The 21,956-nt window shown below is 40.9% G+C and overlaps 1 protein-coding gene across 9 annotated transcripts in view; it reads right to left on the bottom strand.

Annotated features, from left to right (window-relative positions):
- The window catches only part of DMD (dystrophin), a 2,273,580-nt gene that overhangs the window by 61,985 nt on the left and 2,189,639 nt on the right, over positions 1-21,956 (bottom strand). For all 9 annotated transcript variants that reach the window (XM_046672830.1, XM_046672828.1, XM_046672833.1 and 6 more), the window contains 2 exons: positions 3,185-3,351; positions 826-937 (listed from right to left, as the gene is read on the bottom strand). In XM_046672830.1, coding sequence (XP_046528786.1) covers positions 826-937; positions 3,185-3,351 — 279 coding nt within the window. The remainder of the gene's footprint in view (positions 1-825; positions 938-3,184; positions 3,352-21,956) is intronic.

Genomic DNA, 21,956 nt, shown 5'->3' with positions numbered 1-21,956 from the left:
AAGCAGAGCTTCTCAAACTCTGCTATGTATGGGAACCACCTGCAGATCTTGCTAAAATGTAGCTTTTAATTTAGAAAGTCAGGCGTGGGGCCCGAGTTCCTGCGTTTCTAATAAGCTCCCAGGTAATGCCAATGCTGTTGGGCAACAGACAGACCATACTCGGAATAGCCCAGGTCTGTCTGACCACCAAGTCTATGCTCTTTCCATTTCACCAGTGATTTCTCAAAGTTCGCCACTGAACATTTTCCCAGAACAACATTTTAGGAGAAGGTTCCACCTCTTAATTATAGAAACTTGAGCAAATTATTTACCCTCAGGACCTCAGAGTCCTCACGTGTAAAAAGGGGATAATAACACCTATTTCACAGAGTGGTTTAAAAAGTAAACGCCTAGCATTTAGTTGGTGTTAGTACATAAAACAGATAAAAGATAAGCAAGATTGATTGAAAATGATGGATTATGAATTTGGGGAGACCCACATTACACCCCCCCATCACCCAACATGCTCCATGGCCATAAAACCTCTCCATACAACCGCCAGAGCTGTGCAAAATAAATGTGAAAACAACATCTTCCTTACAACCATGCAAACAGAAGGAAAACCAATTTATTCATTCAACAATATCTGCTGAGTGTCTACGACGTTCCATGTGTGCCAGGCATTGCCCTGCGCGCTAGGGATAAGGGAAATCCTGGAGCCTGGACTTTGCAGCCACGTTAGCTGGGGAACTTATAAATCACAACACTGCACGTGATCTGCAATAGTGTACAAAACGGCAATTCTCACAGGTGAACGAACTCATGTCAGGGCGGCATCTAACTTACCGGAGTGCAATATTCCACCATGGGGTAGTGCATTTTGTGGCCTTTTGCAACTCGCCCAGAAAAAAAGCAACTTTGGCAGATGTCATAATTAAAGTGTTTTAGACTCCTGTACCTGATGAAGAACAAAAACAAACACATATGTATTTCTTCAAATCAAATTCCCACAGAACACTCTTCAATACACCTTCTTCCACCTCATCTTACTTCTAGAAACAGAATGCAATGTTCATTAATCCCACAAGGTAAATGATGAGCTTCCTCCCTCCCGATTTCCCCGGTGCTTCTCCTACAGTATCAAAACATTTTGGCAGAAAGATTATTCTATAACATATGGAAGGAGGGAAGAAAAACTCAGCTCTTCTTTAAACTCCACTAGGAACTCTTTCAGATTAAATAGGAAGATACTGGCAAAGTTCCAGCCTTTTGAAGACCAAATTCAAGAATTTGAAAGAACTTCTATGAGAAATAGATTGATGCATTGCAGGCCAGGGCACCCCCCCGCCCCCATCACAGGGACAAAAATTCTGAAGCAATTATTTAAAAAAAAAATTATAAAGATAAAGCAATTTCCTGAAACAAAAGAAAAATAAACAAGAACTCTCAATTAAAGCAAGTCTTGCTTCAATTACATTTTCTGATTGGCTGACATGATTCATCTTCAGATAGTTACTTAGATAATCTCTTTTCTCTGTCTCTCTTCAGATGTCCCTCACCACATTACCCACAAATGATAACTGAAGCCCCAAGAAAAGACACAGTTTGGAGAAGATGAAAGAATTTCTAATCTCTAAGTACTAGATGGTATATTTCCCCCCATTCTCAGAATACTGTATTCTTTGTTGCATATTCTCCCCGCCTTTTGCTTTCTCAGATAAGAACTTCAGCCAATTCAAATAAACATATTCCTTATGTCACATATGGGAATGTGGGGGAAAAAGCTACCTTTTTTAGTTCCCAACCATCTTTTGAGAGGGGGAGAAGGAAGAAAGAGAAGTGTTGATTCCTAAAATAATCTAATTTGATAAGGGCAAAAGAATTGAATGTGAAAACGCTCTTAGAGCCCCCAAAACATTCTCCTTTTCTATTTTATAAAACTTCCCCTTGTATATAAATCTCACTAGCCAGGGAAGCTGAGAAAAGAAAGGGAAGAAATGTAATGCAGTCCTCTGTGGCTTCCCCTCCCCGCCCCCCATGGCATCGTTCTTACCTGCCAAAAACCAGGAAGGAAAGGAGGTGTCCTTTGCAAGCACTGCCTGCTCAATGTTGTCTATCTAGGCTCTAGAAACCTCTAAAGATTTTTGTAAAACCTCTTTGTAAACAGCATGAAGTATGGAAGGACAAACACCAATAGGTAAAGGAACACAGTGAATAAAAAGCACACAAATGGTACAAAGTAGTTATTAGGAAACAAAGTAATAAAACAAGTCTAAGCATAACCAGAAAAAGAGTATTTACTTAGCTGCTAAGTGGGTTCTGAACAGGCTTAGACAATCCAGCTAGTTTACAACTTTCTGGCTTATTCATCACTATGGAAACCCCGATGTTGATCCAGATGTTTAAATACATTATCGTTTCGGAATCTGGATTTGGGATTATTGTTCAATAAGATTAATTCATTTAAAAATATGCTCCCTCCCAAACAGGTCAACAAGGCTGCAGATTTAAGAGCCAATTGTTTTCCATGACATTTTAAGAATATCAGAATAATAACCTGTTATGTTTCCTGTTTCATTTTTAAATTTATAAGGAACATTTTCTTTTTTAGCCACTTTGTGAATCTTTCATTTATTTGCATACTTTATATTCCCTTAGAAGTTCATTAGGATACTCTGCAGAGAGTGTAATCAGATTCACAGATAAAGAAGTAAGTTCTAGGGGGCTTGAAACAATCCTTGTTACTTTAGGGGAAGAAAAGTGGCGCAAAGTAAATACAAGACTGAGCTGCTATGATGGGTCTCCCCAGATGGAATCGTCTCTTAGTTTTATAGCTGATTCTTGGAGAGTTTCTATAAACAGAAAAGACCATGAAAAAAAGAAAGATGGTCAAAGTGTTTTGGTTCCAGGAAGAAGAAGGCACAGTAATCTGCAGACACGTGTCAGACAAATATCTCTGTGGAGACAGGCGGTGAGTCTTGTTCAACCAAGAATGTGGCTCTGAAGAGCGAAGGTGGAAAGGGATACCGGCCTTACGAGTCAGAGCCACCAAAAGAACCCAGTGATCGGTGTTCCAGCCCAATCACCTGCTCTCCCACTTTGGAGAGGAACAAACTAACATCAACCGGCACAGGGGACAAAAGATCAAGTCAGAAAACGGTAAGAAACGCTAAGACAAAAATGACGTCTTCTTAGTTCCTCATACCTGAATCCGATGATCGGACACTCCTTGCAGATGTTACACTTGGCCTGATGCTTGGCAGTTTCCGCAGCAGCCACTCGGTGCAGGACAGGCAGCCAGACCATGGACTGCGGTTCCAGTCTCATCCAGTCTAGGAAGAGGGCCGCTTCAATCTCGGGTTTATTATTGGCCTGCAAAGACAGGAAGGAGAGCGAAGGGGGCGAAGAATGCAAGAAGAGAAGGTGAGAAAGGAGAGGAGGCATGTGGCGGTCCAGGTAATAAGTTAAAAAGAAAGAACAATAGTTGCACAGTGAGGCCTACTTTTCACAGCCTTTTTCTGCACATGGCCGCCTAAAATACACACGAGCCACCTACCCCTAAGGCTTTGGTGAACTGCCATTACTCTGTTTGGCTACTAGATGACAAGAAAGCAAAGCAAAACAAACAAATGGAAAAAGTAGAGCAAATTTCACACCTGAGCGAGACTCTATTTAGCTCCAGTTTTTGAACAGATGTGTAAGAGTGAGCCAGAAGTAAAATGCAACAGCTTCTTGATAAAATTTCAAGGGAGGTCAGAAAAACAACTCGGAAACCATTGATCGCTTTTTTTCTAGAGAATCTATTTCTTGATATTTCATTGAATCATAATGAAGAGGCTTTAAAATGCATCTGGTCCCAGAGATCCATTTTACAGACAAGAAAAGGGAGACGTAGATGAGAGAAGTCGCTTTTCAAGGTCATACAACTAACTGATGGCAGAGCTGACACTGGAATCCAAACCTCCTGGTCTAGTGCTGTTTTCCTGGTGGCCTGTTGCTTCTCTGTCTGTCTCTGTTTCTCGTTTCCCTTCTCCCTCTCCTTCAAAGTCTAAATTCAATAAACACTATTCCTCCCAAACAGTACAATGATTTTAGAAAACTTGAAATACATTTCACCCATCAGTTGATTTGTATATTACTATAGCCATGCATTTTAATTATATCTTGCTTTTTTTTAACCCTACAAGATAGTGTTTTAATTTTTTATATTGTTAGATTGACCCATATATTGATCACGTTTTTGTTTTTCATTGCTCCCTTTATCTCAAATCTTCCATCTGGGATCAATTCTGCCTAAGTACATCCTTTAGAAATTCCTTTAGTAGGTGTCTGTTGGTGGTGAATTTCTCAGGTTTTGTGTGTCCGAAAAGTCTTTTTTTAATCTATATTCTTTCTTTTTTCCTTTTGCAGGGGAAGATTCACCCTAAGCTAACTAACATCTGTTGCCAAGCTTTCTCCTTTTTTCTTCTCCTACCTCACACCACCCTGCAAAGCTGCAGTGCATAGCTGCGTGTAGTTATAAGTTCTTCTGGTTCTTCTATGTGAGCTGCCACCACAGCATGGCTACTGACAGACAAGTGGTGTGGTTCCACACCCGGGAACAGAACCTGGGCTGCCAAAGTGGAGTGCTCCAAACTTTCACTGCTAGGCCATCAGGGCTGGCTCTTTAATCTCGATTCTTGATAACTATCTTCACTGAATATAGATTTTTTAGATTGAAAGTTTTTCTTTTGCTTTTGTTTGTTTTAGCACAATGAAATACTATGCTACTTCTATCTCATTCTCTGTCACTATTGTTGAGGAGTCAACAGTAAAACTGACTATTGCTCCTTTGAAAACAATCTGTCCTTTTCCTTTCTTGTATTGTGTTTCTAGGGTTTTATTAATACATTTTTATGATTCACTGGGCTTTCTGAATCTCGGTTAGAGTCTTTAGTCAGCTCTGGAATCTCCTCAGTCATAATCTCAACAAACAGTGCCTCTTCTCTATTCTCTCTCCACTCCACTTACAGAAATTTCTTAGATAAATGTTAGACTTTCTCAACCTAGCCTGCATTTCTTCAATAGGCCTTCCCTGGTTTTCCCTTTTTTTATCTTTTGCGCTTCACTCCTAATAATCTCTTCTGCCCTACTGCCTGGGTATGTATTTCTTTCTCTAGCAGCACCCAGTCTGCTGTAAGCCAAGACAGTAAGTTTTAAATTTTGGTTCTTGTACTTTCTAATATCTAGAAGTTCTATTTGGTCATTTTAAAAGTCACTTGTAAAGTCTGTGGTTCCCTGCAGATATTTTTCAAAGTCATCTGTTATTTTTTTTCTTTCTTTCTTTCTTTCTTTTTTTTTGGTGAGGAGGATTGGCCCTGAGCTACCATCTGTTGCCAATCTTCCTGGTTTTTTTTTCTTCCCAAAGCCCCAGTACGTAGTTGTATATCCCAGTTGCAAGTCCCTCCAGTTCTTCCATGTGGGACACCCCCACAGCGTAGCCTGATGAGTGGTGCATCTGTGCCCAGGATCTGAACCTGTGAACCTCAGGCCGCTGAAGCGGAGCATGCGAACTTAACCACTTGGCAACAAGGCCGGCCCATTATTATTTTTTTTAACAGAGTAAACATAGTTTTCAAAAAATCATCTCTAATGATTCCAAGATATGAAATTCCTGTGGGTCTGCTATTTCTGTTGCTTCTCCCTTTCCTTGGTTTCTTGTGTGCTTTTTTTTTTTTTTTTTAACTACAGACTACACTGACCTTAAAAATATTTTCTGGAGATACTTTGTGCCCTAGAATAAAAGTGCCTTCTCTAGAAATGATTGTCATTTGCTTTTGCCAAGAACCAAAGGGCACTACCTATTCTGAGACCAATTTAAGCTGAATTAATGACGGGATATTTAGTATCATACAAGTAATGAGCATTGGAACCGCAAACCCATGTTGCTTCTCTTGGACTGGGGTTTGCTAATAAAGAACTGATTCACATTTCAGACGGAAAGGCAGGAGGGGTTTGGACCGATAGGTCCTTGGGCTTGCAACACTCACCACTGGACCAGTACTCCAGTCGTTACCTCTGATTATAAATTTAACAACATTATAATGAGCTGTTTAACCTTGAATTTCCCAGCTGCAAAACAGTATCAATTCAAGTGACTGATCAAAAGCTTCTGTGGAACACTTTTCTCTGTGTAGAGTGGCATCACAGAGGTACTTTGTGGAAAATTAAGAAAAAAAAAAGAATTATAGAACATAAAGATGAAAGAGACCACACAAGTGAATTCTTCCTTTTGGAATGGCACCACAAAGCTGTAAGGCCCTCCGCAATCATCAGGTCCAAACTCCTATCCAATGCCAGCGTGTTCTTACAGCCACAGTATAAACACCACTGTGAGAGGGAGTAAACATCCTTAATGGATGATCTTGAGCATCTGGTACAGGTACCCCTGTCAAAAGTGCTTCATCACATTGAGCTGAAATCCACCAGCAAAGCAAATAGGAACAGAGGCTCCAGAGTCCAATCGCAAGAGTTCAAACCCCAGCTTTGCCACTCACTGGTTGTATGACCTTGGGAAAATAACTTGGTCTTTCTGTGTCTTAATTTTCCTCCGCCATGAACTAGAACTATTAATAGCACCTACCTCATTGGGTTGTTTTCAGAATTAAATGAGTTAACAAAAGGCACTTAGAACAGTGTCTGGCACACAGCAAGAGCCATGTCAGGGTTTGCTCCTGTTATCAGCATTATTATTACCCATCCGACCAGAAACCCAGCAGTTTTCAGCTGCCACACAGCCCTTTAAATATGTTACCAGAGCTGTCTTGTCTGGCCATGCCTCTTCATCTCTACTCCTTTGATTTCTTCCTCATCTGACATGGCTTGGGTTGCCACTGTCCTTTAGAAAACTATTCTCCAAATGTGATCGGCTGGGCATGGTACCTCCATTTCTCTGAACAATATAATTGACTACTTTCTTTTGTTCTGTACTATAGGCTCACATAGGGTTTCCACTCAACTAAAATCTCTGGGCCAGTGTTTCCCAGCGCACCCAGCAGATCAATCATCCGGTAAAATGCTTCATGAAAAGAAGGTCAAATTAATTAAGGAAACATCGCACATTATATCCACCTCTTAAAATTCTTAAAATGCACGTTAACGTATTGAAAGCTGAGAATGTCGTCAGTGAAGAAACACGTTAAACTTTGTTCGACCTCAGAATTTCCCAAACTAATGATTCAGTGATCCTAAGACCTTTATCTTCTTTTTTTTCAACTCATAAGGCTTGTGAACACAAGGCACTAATGCTCTGTTGGGCATGATGGGAAATGCTGTTCTCGGCTGCTTCCAGTGATGCCTCCATTCTGTACTTGTTCATTCGGGCTTTGTTTCCTTTCACTTCTCTCAAGGACTTTCCTGTTACTTTGAGCCCATTGTACAATCTCATCAATATCTCTAAGAATCCTGACTCTTAAGGAATTAGCCATTCTTCCCACCTTTGTGTAATTTTTACATTTTAAGACATGTGTTCTGTCTTCATCAAAAAGTCACGGGTGAAAATATCAGAGGCCAAGGTCAAACATGAGCCACACCACTACAGCCTGCACCTCAGGTCAAGACAAATCCAGGATTCAGCCGTCTCTGGTTGCTCAACTCTGATTCTTCCCAGTTATCTTACCGTCTAGTGTCCACTACCTACGTTTTCCCATCTTGTACACAAAGACACAATGAGAGACTTGGTCAATAGAACTGGAAGTTTCAGCTACAATATGTCCTATAACAATCTCTTGCTCCACTGGTCTAGAAACTAACTTTATCAAAATAACCCTTTCTAGCTAGGAGACAAACCATTACAGAAAGACAGCAAATTGAGAAGCATTACTAATTTATTCCTATTTAAAACATGAGTTTATTGTTCCTTAATCTGAACCTCTATGTTTTTTCCTGACTTACGTTTAAATGATAGTTTGTTTAAGGATGGATTCAAAGACGTGATGCAGAGGAAAGAATTGAGGCTTAATACAGAAAGTGTAACAATAACACAGAGCTTCTGTTCCTTCCGGAAAACAGAAAAAAAATCTGACCATGAGTCAGCAACAAACGTTAGGGGTAAAAAATAAAAGAAAAAAAACCCCACCACGTCTGTGATATATAACTAAAGGCATATAGCAAGTACAGTGTAAGGAAATGAGCTCATTACTCCAGTACTGTGCAAACCCTTCTTAGAAAATGGTGTCTAGTTCTGGTGCTACAGCCGACCCAGAACTTAGCGAAGGCTTGGCAGAAAGGCACAACGATAATTAAAGGGTTTGAAAGACCTATGAGAACAGCTTAAGGGAATTGAGATTATTTAGCCATGAAGAAAAAAAAGGGAATGAACAAGAAAGAGTGGCTGAAGGGGCGATTTAATAACAGTTTTCAATTATGTGAATGGCTCTTGCATAGGGGCCTGTGACCAGCTGTTCGATCCCTTCAGTGAGGGCAGAACAAGAAGAAACAGGCTTAAGCAGCACGAAGAATTCCGGCTGTAACTCATACGGAAGAATTTCCTGACGCTGAAAGTTGTTACAGCATTAGTGTGAATTACCAAGGGAAGCGATTGAATGTTCTCCTCTTTCAAAATACTACAGATTTTCTCCTGTGCTTAAAGGTTGGAAATTCTCTCAAGGTTCTTTCTAGCTCCTAAGATGCAAGATCCATCATTTTGGCTCTTTTAAAACTGCTCACCTAGGCCAACTGACGGCACTGAAGACAAGACATGGGGATTCACATTCTCATTCTGTTTCTATGTTTCATTTTTACTGCAAACCGTTCTGAATCCTAGTGGTAAATCCCTCTCCTTTTGTCTTGCAGTAAAGGAGGAAAGAATTAAAACCAGGCAAGCTTCTATAAAGATCTAACAGAAGTAGAATGAAAATGCAGCTAAAATTACATTTTGATCATCCTAGAAACAATAAATAGGGATAGACTGGAAGGGTAGGAAGTTGTTGAGATCAAATGACAGGTACGATGGCATTGGATTGAGACCATCCTTGTAGGTGCCATTATCTGCAGACATTCATATAGGCCTCCAGTATCTTCTCTTGGTATCAAGGAAGAGCTTGCCCTCACCCAGAAATGCCATTTTCAAACTATCTAAGCAAAAACTCTTAGAACGGGCCATTTAGCCCTGGGTTTTGTTTTTTGGTTTTTGGTTTTGGCAATACCTCCCTTTTCCTCTTCTATGGCATGTACACACGGAAAGCAAAGCTATCACAGCTCCTTCTGCTGTGATAGCCACAGGATGGAAGTATCTTGGGCTTCCACTCTTTCTCTGTTGGTCCTCACCTATCAGCAACTATCCATAACACGGAGGCTAGGGGAAGGAATCAGTTGTCATTTCTGCTGCTCCGTTACAGCAGATCGCAGGGTGGCTTTACACAGATGTCATTTTAGCAAGGTACAAAGACAGTTAAAGGAATCCCAATACCTGGAATTTCTAGCCAAGGGATTTAATTACCAATATAGTCATTTCAAAGGGCTGTACGTGGCAAGTTTGGAGTTGGGAGATTTGTCGGGGTTCAGGATAACTTTTTGGTTTCTTTCACGTTGTGCTTCCCATAAGTCCTTGGGCACTGAAGGACTAGGCGACAAATGGCTGCCAGGGGGTCAACATGAACATTCATTTTTCTCTCAGGATAACGGTATCAATTGATGGCCAAAGAAGAAATGCGATGGGAAGATTCCTCAGCAACCCCTGCAGCCCAGCTACCATAAACACATACGTTGTTTTTAAGAGAAGGCAACTGGCATCTCAACTGTGAGGTTTTCGAAAAACCACGTCAATGCTTAATAAACTGAAAAAATTAGCATGAAGAGAAGTAAACTTTATGCAAGAGATTGTACCCGGGAGTTCTCAGATGATAAAAAGGAACTACCATCCCGGAAACAATACTTGCCTAAACCTCCTTGGTTTCACTCCTAGATTGCAGGTTATTTAAAGACAGGAATTATGTTTCTATACCCTCCGTAAAAGTTTGCTGAATTCGGTGACAGGTGGAAATTAAGCTGCAATGTGATCACAATAAATAAAAGGAAGGATTATGATATCTAAATGAGGTTAGAAGAAAAAAAAAAAACTGCCTCGTCATCCTGAAGAGCAAACTATTGAACTTATAAGGGTTGTCTAAGGAATAGGAGACAAAATAAGTACATTCTCAAACTGCCCAATGTTTACTTTTAAATAGTTTTTAAAGGAAATGTCTCTCTGTTGGTTTGTCTGTTATGGTATCGCACACCAAAGGCTAACAGTCTATTTCTGGACTTGGAGGATATATTTAGAATGATCTGGCTTAAAATGGAGAAAAACACAAAATTCACACTGAGGGCCCTGAAGGGAAACTCACAGGCAGGTAGCTATGCTCTAGGTCAGTGCTTCTCAACCAGGGACAATTCTGTACCCTAGAGGACATCTGACAATATCTGGTGACATTTTTGGTAGTCACAACTGGGGTTGGGGGTATCCAACAACATGGGGGACATCCCCCTACAACACAGAATTATCTGGGCCAAACTGTCACTGGTGCCAAGATTGAGAAACTCTGCCCTGACGTTAACGTCTTACATTACCATGGTTCATTTGTCAGAACTAAGAAACCAACATGGGTACATTACTATTAACTAAACATCAGACTTCCCTCGGAGCTCGGCAGGGCACCTAACACGCAGGCAGCTATCCTCTACCACACAGAAACTGAGAAGCCAGAATAAGCCTGTTCAACTACTGATGGGGAGACAAAGGCCACGCTGGTTAATATAGTGCGGAGAGAGGAAAGGAAAAGGACTAATAAGTAAAAAGCCCCAAACTGGAAGTCACAAGGGAACATTCTCAAATGGTTTACCCTGATTTAAAATCAAGTTGCTTCCCAAATAGACAGCTCTATGCAATGTATTCCAGGACAAATAGCAGAAATTTACTTAATCATGGCAAATAATTATCCCAAGCAAGGTAAGGTGGGTCAGCTAGTACAGGAGTGTATGTGAGTGTATTTTCATGTTATTTAGTACAGTTCCTGCCCATTTAGGGGACAAAATAATAAATATATAAATCTTGAAAACATTCATATGTATGAATAGAATTTCCCAACATTCTTATGACATTTCTTATGGAAAACACTGGGGACAAACCACAGATTTTTAAAAAGGTTAATCTCTCCTTCCTGGCCATTTGTATTTGCTGTTTTCACTAGGAAAACGTCCCCTTCACAAATCCAAATAACCATTTCAATATTGCTGCCATTGTTAATCGGTAACGGCATTAAAAGCTGACAACCCAACTTTTCTGGCCCCGATTGTAAAAAGCCCTAGTGTTTGGAAAGATTTGAATTTAAATTGATCAAAAATGTTTTGTGAATTACAGTCTGTACACAAAGATTTAAAACCACAAGGAGAGTGGCTAGCCAGGGTCAGATGGTACAGGACAGGCAGTTCCTGACTGTTCCCTGAGCTGTTATTACACTTTCTTTAACAACCTCGAAATCTACCAAGGGCATCAGTGGAATATTTTACATAAGAGGGAAGTCTGCACTAGCAACGAACATAAAAGGAGGAACAAGAACAAGTTGTAAAGAATATTAATAACCCTTCTTCCAAACAATACCAATTTTTATGAAAATCAAATGAGCGATAAAAAAAAATCTCCTATAAAACTATACCAAACCTACATGTAACAAATAAAGCAGAAGGAAGGTGCCATTTTGATCCTCTTAGACAGAAGATACTTGTGTTTTACCTTTGAGTTGCTAAGGAAAACTAGTGTAGGGACACAAGAGATCATTTCTACGAGGTTCCACACAGTGTGTTTTCACATCTTGCTCTGAGTCTATGCAACTTCGGTTCTGAGAGCAGTTGGTCTCATGTGAAAGGCCACGCTGTATGTACAAGACTGTTTTCTGGATCTCATATCGCTATTACAAAACTTGATACCCAGAAAATCAGGTCAGACTTTGCTGATAATGACCAAGCTTTGAAATAAGTATGGTAATCCATTTCCCTTTCTGCCTTTTCCTAACTTTTAGCGTATAATCAAAGAAACTTGGGGGGAAGTAACTCTTGAGACAATCTGTTTAACTTCACATTACTGATGAAAAAAGGCTCAAGGAGGTTAAGGAAACAACTCAAGGCTACCTTTTATTTTAATACTAAATTATGCATGTTTAAAGTAGTCTTAAAAAGGGAAGACAAAAGTGATTTCCTATGGGAACACATAGGCTGATGTTCAAAATCCTTTGAATCTTTAACTTGCCTTAGAGTGCTAGAGACTCTGATAGCTAAGGAAGGCCTACCTGGGGCATTGCCCACGTACCAAATCTTGAACTGAACTCTCTGCTGCCTATTGAGAGCTCTCTGAAGGTACAAGTGAATACCCAAAAATCACTGCGATAAATGCATACTCACGTCTCCTCTGATCGCCTCCTTTCCCCCTTCTCTTTGGTATTACGTGTCCTTCCTCCCACCGTGAGATGCTATGGCATATCTGAGCTACATGGACCGATAGCTACAGGCTAACAGATACTCAAGTAGCAAAAAGGAAAAAAATGAAACAGAAAAGCCTACAAGTTTCTCAATCCTCATTAGCGCATCGCTCACCTTATAGGTTTTGGTCAACTTGTCGCTCCTACAAAAAAATTGGTTAATGTGGGAAGGTACTTATTAGACGTATGTTTACATTGCCATAGGGGAAAAGGACTGTCAATGCTATGCACTGGCATCTTCAGCAATGCCATGGCAAAACTAGTATCCAAAGGCAGTTCAGTCAGAAGTCTCATTCTTTGCACATTCAAAATCACCTTGGATGTCCACAGTGATACTCGAAAACAAAGAGACGAGAGCAGTGGAACTCTTCTTTACAGAAGAAAACCAGCTAACACAGGCAGAAAGAATAGTAGAATTAGAAATCACTATTATGCAACTGCCAATATAATAATTGAATTAGAAAAGGATCATCAATGGAGGCTAAAACCATAGAGTGAACGGCTGTTAAGGAACGGGATATTCATAGGGTCTCAAAATATCACAAAAACGACCTTCTAATTACAAAGGAAAAAAGAAAGTTTTACAATGGAAATACCTGGCAGACACCACCTTAAGGTTCATAGCGTTACCAATAAGAACAAAGTGTTATTTTGTCCCTACCGATATGAGGTAGTGGCAAGTACACAACATCACCTCCATCATCTTCTTCCCAAAGAATTTTAACCTGAACCTAATCATAAGGAGACAAGCGGAAAAATCCAGAACATGGGACATTCTTCAAGAGAACTGGCCCAGACTCTTCAAAAACGTCAATGTCATGAATGAAAAAACAAAACATGCGGGAGACTGTTTAGATTAAGCGAAAGAGACGTCACAAGCAAATGCAAGACACAAACCTTCACTGGCTCCTGGAAGAAAATAGGCAGCTATAAGGAAGATTCTGGGGCAACGGGGCAATTTCACTGTGGACTGCATGTTAGATGATATTACCGAATTGATGTTCAATTTGTGTGTGACGAGGGTACTGCAGTTAGGTGCAGAAAGTCCTTTAAAAAAAGATGCGTGGTGAAGTATTTAGGAGTTTATGTTTTATGTTATAATGTCCTTTTGCTTTTAAACAGCAAAGGGGGGAAAATGAGTACGTGTGTGTACTCAAAGGCAGACATACATAAGGAAGCGAGGAGGAAGAGAAATAGAAACGGGAGAAGATGCTAACTAACCATGGGCTGTACAGATGTATGAGACATATGGGTGTTCGTTATATTGTTCTTTCAATTCTTCTTTATGCTCGAATTTTTTCCAAAATAAAACACTGGTTGGAAACCATTGTTTCTTCCAAATCAGCCTTACCTGGGGGAGGGCAAGGCAGGCAGGAAGGTGGGTAAGAGTGGCTTTAATGACTGTGAAAGAGGAAGGGGACACGGCATTCATGTCTATGGTAGAAAATGTGAGAAGCTCCTCAGGATTCGTTTTCTCAAAAAACACAACCCTAACACCCAACCGATTTCCTCCCTGTTCTCTTAGCTTCATTGTTCCTACAGCATCCTCTCATACACTCTGCCTAGGTGTGCTTTTCCCAGATACCCAAGTGTGAATTTTCAGCCATAAAAATGAGTTTAAGAATCCCCACGTGGACAGACATTTTTCTGGTTTGAAATAAGCATTGAGAGGTCAAAAGTTGTGTTTGTGAGACAAGAAGAAAAAGACTTCCCATAACTGCGATCTTGGGTAGAAATCAAGTATTTTGTTTAAAGTCCTGAAGATAATGAGCAGGTTGGAGGCCAGCAGTCACTGCTCTAAATATTAATCAGGACGCTGAATCACCCATTAAAGCTAAAATCAGCCCACACAATAACACACAGCGATTACCCACTCTTCATTTACATGTTCAAGGACAACTGTCCACACTCAGGCTCTCCACTCCACCTGACTGATAAACCAATTAATGCCATCGCTCCAGGGACCATAAGAACAATTTTTAAAGCTATGCAAATCCTTGAGTATATTCAATGTTTCAATTAATTCAATTAATTAATGCTAGGGAGTTGTTATTTAACAGAAAAACTTCACATAACAGTACAGATATTTGTCTGTAGATATCACGGAATATACTTTCTCAAGCAAGTATCAGGACACATTATGCTCGAGTACAAGAGTTAACGTAAAATCTTCCACCACTGCCGCCGATAGTCATTTAAAATCCAGTTCAGGAAAAGGCTAAAGTATAGAAGAGACCACAGTCGTGCTTTCCAGGGACTGAGAGCAGGCAGGATGACAGAGAGCAAGAGGGAATTTTAGGGGCGATGGAAATGTTCTAGGTCTTGACTGTAGTGGCCGTGACACAACTATGCACATTCATCTAAACCCAAGGAACCAACCACCAGAATAAATTTCACTATATTTTTTTTAAGTGTAGCTTTAAAAAAAAAGGCAGGAGAAAAAATTCTTTTTTAATATTCCATCAAACGCCCAACGAAAGCCCCCAAACAAAAAACTCTAGCTGTTACATGAAAAGATGTTCATCATCGCTAATCATCAGGGAAATGCAAATCAAAACTACACTAAGATATCACCTTACCGCCGTTAGATTGGCAAAAACATCCAAAACCAAGAACGACAAATGTTGGAGAGGTTGTGGAGAAAGAGGAACCCTCATACACTGTTGGTGGGAATGCAAACTGGTACAGCCACTATGGAAAACAGTATGGAGATTTCTCAAAAAGTTAAAAATAGAAATACCCTATGACCCAGCCATCCCATTACTGGGTATCTATCCTAAGAACCTGATATCAGATATCTCAAGAGTCCGTTGCACCCCTATGTTCATCGCAGCATTATTTACAATAGCCAAGACGTGGAACCAGCCTACATGCCCAGAAACTGATGATTGGATAAAGAAGATGTGGTATATATACACAATGGAATACTACTCAGCCAAGAAAAAAGACGAAATTGGCCCATTCACAACAACGTGGATGGACCTCGAGGGCATTATGTTAAGCGAAATAAGTCAGTCAGAGAAAGACGAACTCTATATGACTCCACTCATAGGTGGAAATTAGTATATTGAGAAGGAGATCTGATCAGTGGTTACCAGGGAAAAGGGGGGGTGGGGGGAGGGTACGGAGGGGGAAGTGGTGTACCCACAACATGACTAACAAAAATGTACAACTGAAATCTCACAAGGTTGTAATCTATCATAACATTAGTAAAAAAAAAAAAAAACTCTAGCTGTTAGGTTAGAAGGTCAAGACACACTAAGGACCCTGGAGAAACAGGTAAGGATATCCCAGGGAGAAGTTTTGCACTTCCCTTCATTTTAAGTAATCTTTGTAGGAAGAACTTTCCATTAAAAAAAAATCAAATTACAAGCCAGTGACAAACATGGGAAAAAAGAAAACGGTAAATGTTGGAGTCATGTTTCCTTGTTTCTATGAGCTTTTTGGGTAAATTTCAATGTGAATTAATGGTGAACTGATAAAAGGGAGTCCAGAATACTCTTCCAACTAAAAGCACAGCTCTCAAAATTTTTTTTTTTATTATTGGCACCTCTGCCTCAACTTTTGGAGAGAAGGAGGGAAGGAAGGAAGAAAGGAACGAATGAAGAAGGAAACTTTGGTCATAACAATGAAGTACTACTTTAGAAAGTTGAGGAGGGGAAACAGAATGACATGTGCTTTTCCCTGGCAATAAATCTATGAATGAAACAGGTTTCAACTACAACACAAACCTATCTTCAAAACACTAGTGAAGAAAATATCCATCTCTCCACATTGGGAAGTCAACCACACAAACCACAACAAATTAAATGGATAATTATGAAGCCAAACCCACCAGAGCTTACAAGTAAAAATTTTAAAAAAGCAAACAACAGCAGTTGAAAACCAACAGTCAACTCAGATTGATAATACTCTGATAAAAGGTCTTTCTTGTGGGCTGACTCTGTGGCTCAGTGGTTAAAGTTCTGCGTGCTCTGCTTCGGTGGCCCAGGGTTTGTGGGTTTGGATCCCAGTCATGGAACTACACACCACTCATCAAGCCACGCTGTGGCGGTGAACCCACATACAAGATAGAGGAAGACTGGCACAGATGTTAGCTCAGCGACAATCTTCGTCAAGCAAAAAAAGAGGAAGACTGGCAACAGATGTTAGCTCAGGGCAAATCTTCCTCACCAAAAAAAAAAAAAAGAAAAAAGTCTTTCCTGAAAATTTGCAGGAATTCTACTTAACTGTCCATGAGCAGGCCTAGTAGTAGCTTGGTGTGGCTACCTCTGTTTCTGAATACCAAATTATAACAACTCTTAATAATATCTCAGTTACTAGTGAGTATCCATCAGTCCAGAAGGGGCATAAAAAGAATGTCGATGGAACCTAAGGGCCCATATTTTGATGACTCAACAAAAAAAACAAAGGAAACCTAGGCAAAGTGGAACTTTAAGGAGTTATTTTAAGGATGGAAAATATAAAATGTGATCAATTGGCATGGGGAATGTTGTCAAACTGGTTAAGAAGTGTCCTGGCAATGGGAGTTTAACAGTTATAGAGAAAACAGAACCTCAAGAGTCTCTAAAACCTAATCTATGGATGCTCGGCCACAGATAAAAGGAACTGTGAATCTTGGTGGGATATTCTCGTGGTACATTTTATTTATTTATTTATTTTTTTGAGGAAGATTAGCCCTGAGCTAACATCTGCCAATCCTCCTCTTTTTGCTGAGGAAGACTGGCCCTGAGCTAACATCTGTGCCCATCTTCTTCTACTTTATATATGGGACGCCTGCCACAGCATGGCTTGACAAGCAGTGTGTAGGTCCACACCCGGGATCCGAACCAGAGAACCCCAGCCTGCTGAAGTGGAACATGCGAACTTAACTGCTGTGCCACTGGGCCGGCCCCTCTTGGTACATTTTAGATAATCGTAGCTAGCAGTCAGTGAGTACGTACGATGTGCCGATCACAACTCTAACTGCTCTGTCTCTATGGGCTCATTTAAGCCTCACAACTACCCCAAGAGCTTAGGGGCCAGGAAGCTTAAGAAACGTGCCCAAGGTCACACCCCCAGCAAATAGCGGAGCTCGGATTTGAACCCAGGCAGTCAGTCAGCTGCAGGGCCTGTGGGCTTCGCCACTCTGCCACCTGCTACTCCAGATACTCTGGAGTGATTTATTATTTATATATGAGACATGTCCATATCCTTGCTCGCAACAGTTGAGGCTGTAATTCATTCTCATTTCTATATCATTCTATATTACAACAACTGTGCAGCGAGGATATTCATTTATGTCATATGAATATAAAAATCCAGAAGACAGATGAAAAAGCAACTTATTCATTTTGAATGCATACATCCAACAGGAGGCAGAAAACAGATGTAAAATAAACAGATTTTGACACCCAAGCTCTTGCAGGTGAAGCGTATTGAATATAAAGTTGGTATACTTGATTCTATCTAAACAATAAAGTCCTTAAAATGTTTGCAGAAGGAAAGACGACAAAGACTGTCACATGGGGGGGGGGGGCCTGGGGGGGGCACTTTACAGGACACTGCCAAATCCCAATTTGTAGATACATGACTTTTCTGGAGTCACTTAAAAGCGTGAAGTTTTCCTATCTAAAAGGAAGTATTATTTGGTTTTATTTGAAGGTAGACTATACAACTGGAATTGGGATTAAAGTATTTTAAATAAAGATCGTGGTGTGGGTGTGTGTGTACGCATGTGTGCTGGGGTGGGGGTAGGGATGCTCACTTACCCACATCATCGTCTTATAACCTTAAATTCACGTAAGGGATCACGTTAACACTTGCTTCGGCAAGTCCGGTATTGGAACTAGGTAAAGCCATCTATTTCTACTCAGACGGTTTAGCAGAAGGAAATACTAGCTTGGAACATCAGCAACTCAGGCCTGATGTGTCGTTCTGACGTGATCTATGTGCGGGATGTAGACTATATTCATCCTGCTTCTCTGGGCTTTAGTTTTCTCATCTGAAAGAGGAGAGATGTGGCCCACCGCCAAGGTTCTTTTTGGCAGTGTGTGTGACTCATTGCCAGGGCAGGCCTGGCCTGACTGAGGTCCTAAGGGTGGATCTGCTCTGCCAACAGGAATGTTTCCGTGGATTACGAAAGAGGAACAACCTGATGATGGATGAATTGAAGCTGTATTTCTAAAACAAACTAGTTTCAAAACTTTACTTCCACTACTGCCCCAGAGGCAATCTCCCAGTAAATGTGTTGACTGCAGTCTGCTTCTGACGTAGAAACATATCCTACTGCCTTGTTTGGTATCAATAAAGATTCAACTGTCAAATCCATAAATTTATAGTGAATTTTCTTTTTTAATATCCACAGATATGCCTTCATTTCCTTGCCTACTGGATAATTCCTTGAAGCACCTATACTGATTTTTAAACAGGCAAAACATTTTATCTGGACTTGGCAATTCCTTTTCCTCTTTTAAGTTTTTTCCTTCAATTTTTTTTTTACTGTGGTAAAATACACATCCCATAAATTTTACTGTCTTAACCAGTTTAAGCGGACACTTCAACGATATTAAGTACATTCATATTTTGGTGCAAACATCACCACTGTCCATCTCCAGACTGGAGGGTATGGATATGGGCTGAGGAAACCTTGAAAAGACCATCCAGCGGGCAGTGCACATGAACACACATCTCTCTTCTGGCCCCTGCCAGGCTCTTGTCTGAATCAGAGGTTACATCTTTCTAACTGGACCAACAAAAGAATTAAGATTTCCAGCTGGTGACAAGAAAACGAAGGAAATAAAAGGACTATATAGTCTGAAGTCATCGTCTCCCTCTGCGGTGCAAGGAATGCATTTGTAGGAGAGACAAGTACTTCACTGCCGTTTCCTTAGGCTGCTAGAAACAGCAGCCTTTGAGCACAAGCTTGCTAAAGGAGCCAGCCTAGCCCCATTCCCAAGGTCTTACACTTCAAACAAAGGGCACAGGGCATTCTCACTCCTGTTATCTCTCCCTACAGCAAACATCGCATTTTCACGCACTTGCGAAAGAAAAGGCGACTGCCAGAGCACCTGGCTGAGCAGGGCCAGGACGGTGGGCATCGATTCTGAAGCAAGCATTCACAGTGGATCTGTTCAACCTGACTGCAAATTACTACAAAGCTGAGAGGATCCCCCAATCTAAGTCCAGATAAAATGTCAACACATTTACTGGGAGATTTCCAGATAAACCTTGCCTGGCTGTGTACATATAGACTGTGTACAACATTCCTACTAGAAACATCCAATTTGCCAATACTCAACTTCTTAAAATGAGGATTCCTCTTCCCCCCTAACTCTCGGATGTTCCCTGTTTTGTTATGGCATCTCTTATTCTAGCAGGGACCCAGAATAAATACGTGTTATTTCCCCTTGGGAATGAGATAGTAAATGGGGAGTCAGGGGGTGGGGACGCCAGACTAGGAGTCCAACTCTTGCCCAGCTGAGGGACTTCCGGGGCACAGGTCAATTGTTTATCCGCTTAAACAACAACAAACAGCCGAAAGCCTGCCTCTTCTCTTCTCCTCAAAAGGTTGGCGAGGATTAAATGAGAGAATTCATGTGAACAAAGCTAAAGTATTCTTATCAGTAGCAACAGTGACAATACTATATATAAGCATGGGAGGTAATATGGTAGGGAGAAGCCATTTCATGGTAGTGAAAGCAAACTGTGGGCGGTTATGGAAACAGATTAAGAAAGGTCTGAGAGTTAAATAGAGAAATTAGGATTTCTAAGGGTGGGGGTCACACAGTAGATGATCCATTTCTCTATAACCGGTACGAGAGCAGTAAGACCAATGAAAGGGCCAAGGGTGTGGAGAGGAGATTTGCTAAGAAGACAGTGCAATAATCTGTGCATGTGATGAGAAGGCTTGAAAACAGTGGAAGAGTGACAATGAAAAGGAATTCAACCAAAGATGTTTCTTCCTCTGAAACAAAAAGTTAGCACTTTACTAATTTTCTTCTAATTCTAAATGGACAAAGAAGAAAATACAATAGTAGAGAGAAGAAAATAAAAACCACCTGTTACCACTCTTAATATCTTGACGGATTTCCCCCCAGCCTCACAAAAGACACTGCCAAGAGCTTGGAGACTGGCTAGCCAGGAAGCATTCAATAAATATGCGATTGAGTGGTGGGTTGAGTTCAAAGTTGTTTTTGTTTTTTTTTTGAGGAAGATTAGCCTGACCTAACATCTGCTGCCAATCCTCGTCTTTTTGATGAGGAAGACTGGCCCTGAGCTAACATCCGTGCCCATCTGCCTCTACTTTATATGCGGGATGCCTACCACAGCATGGCTTGCCGAGCGGTGCCATGTCCGCACCCAGGATCTGAACCAGCAAACCCCGGGCCGCCGAAGTGGAACGTGTGCACATAACCGCTGCGCCACCGGGCCAGCAAGCTCGAAGTCTTGACACTGAGAAGGGAGTGTTGCTATTACAGACAGGGACACAGTGAAACATAAGGCATGGGGTGAGTGAGGAAGGCAAGCATCCAGCTAAAAGATGCAACAGGCCGACGTGGAACAAACCTGGCTTCTGATAAGGGCACAGCACGAGGGAAAGTGGAGCCTCTGTTCAGCGGCCCCTTGTCCTGACAACCAAATTCAAGAGAGCCAGAGACTAGATCGTACGTATTCCCACCACAAAAAGAAAGGACAATTATGTGAGGTGACAGAGGTGCTCGCTATTGCTCCAATGGCAATCATAATATATAAATGTACCAAATCCATGTATGGTACACCTTTAATTTACACAATGTTATATGTCAAATATATTTCAATCACAAAGAGAGAGAGAGAGCCAGAGTCTACAGTGAGGGTGGCAGTGGCTGCCTGATGATGATGGCAGCGGCACAGTCAGTACTGTGGAGTGACAGGACAATGGCTCCAGTGGCCCTGAAGCCAGCCCGGCTTACTCTGCCACAGGAACTGTCCCTGAATAAAGATGACTGTCGGCCAGTTTGTGTTCTGAATGTTGCTCTCAACCCAAGTCACAATACACACACAATTGTGTATATATATATACTTATTATATATGAACGTGTGTGTGTGAGTTTCACAACTGGAACATAAAAAGGAACAAAGTTCACTAAAGAGAAAACAACACTTAGGGAAAAAAGACCTCATGTCATTACAAGTTATTTTATGATTGGATTTTAAAAAAACCAAAACGAATCTGGACTACTGGGGCCATTAATATTCACTGTATGAAAGTTACTTGTGTCTACATTCTAGAGTAGAAATATTAACGCAGCCACATGCAAGAAAAACATCTAGAGGAATACTACTCAGCCATAAAAAAAGACGAAATTGGCCCATTCACAACAATGTGGATGGACCTCGAGGGCATTATGTTAAGCGAAATAAGTCAGTCAGAGAAAGACGAACTCTATATGACTCCACTCATAGGTGGAAATTAGTATATTGAGAAGGAGATCCGATCGGGGGTTACCAGGGAAAAGGGGGGGG

This window comes from Equus quagga, chromosome 10 (assembly GCF_021613505.1).
Source record: "Equus quagga isolate Etosha38 chromosome 10, UCLA_HA_Equagga_1.0, whole genome shotgun sequence".
NCBI classification, from domain to species: Eukaryota; Metazoa; Chordata; class Mammalia; order Perissodactyla; family Equidae; genus Equus; species Equus quagga.
This window is presented reverse-complemented; position numbering and strand designations above follow the sequence as displayed.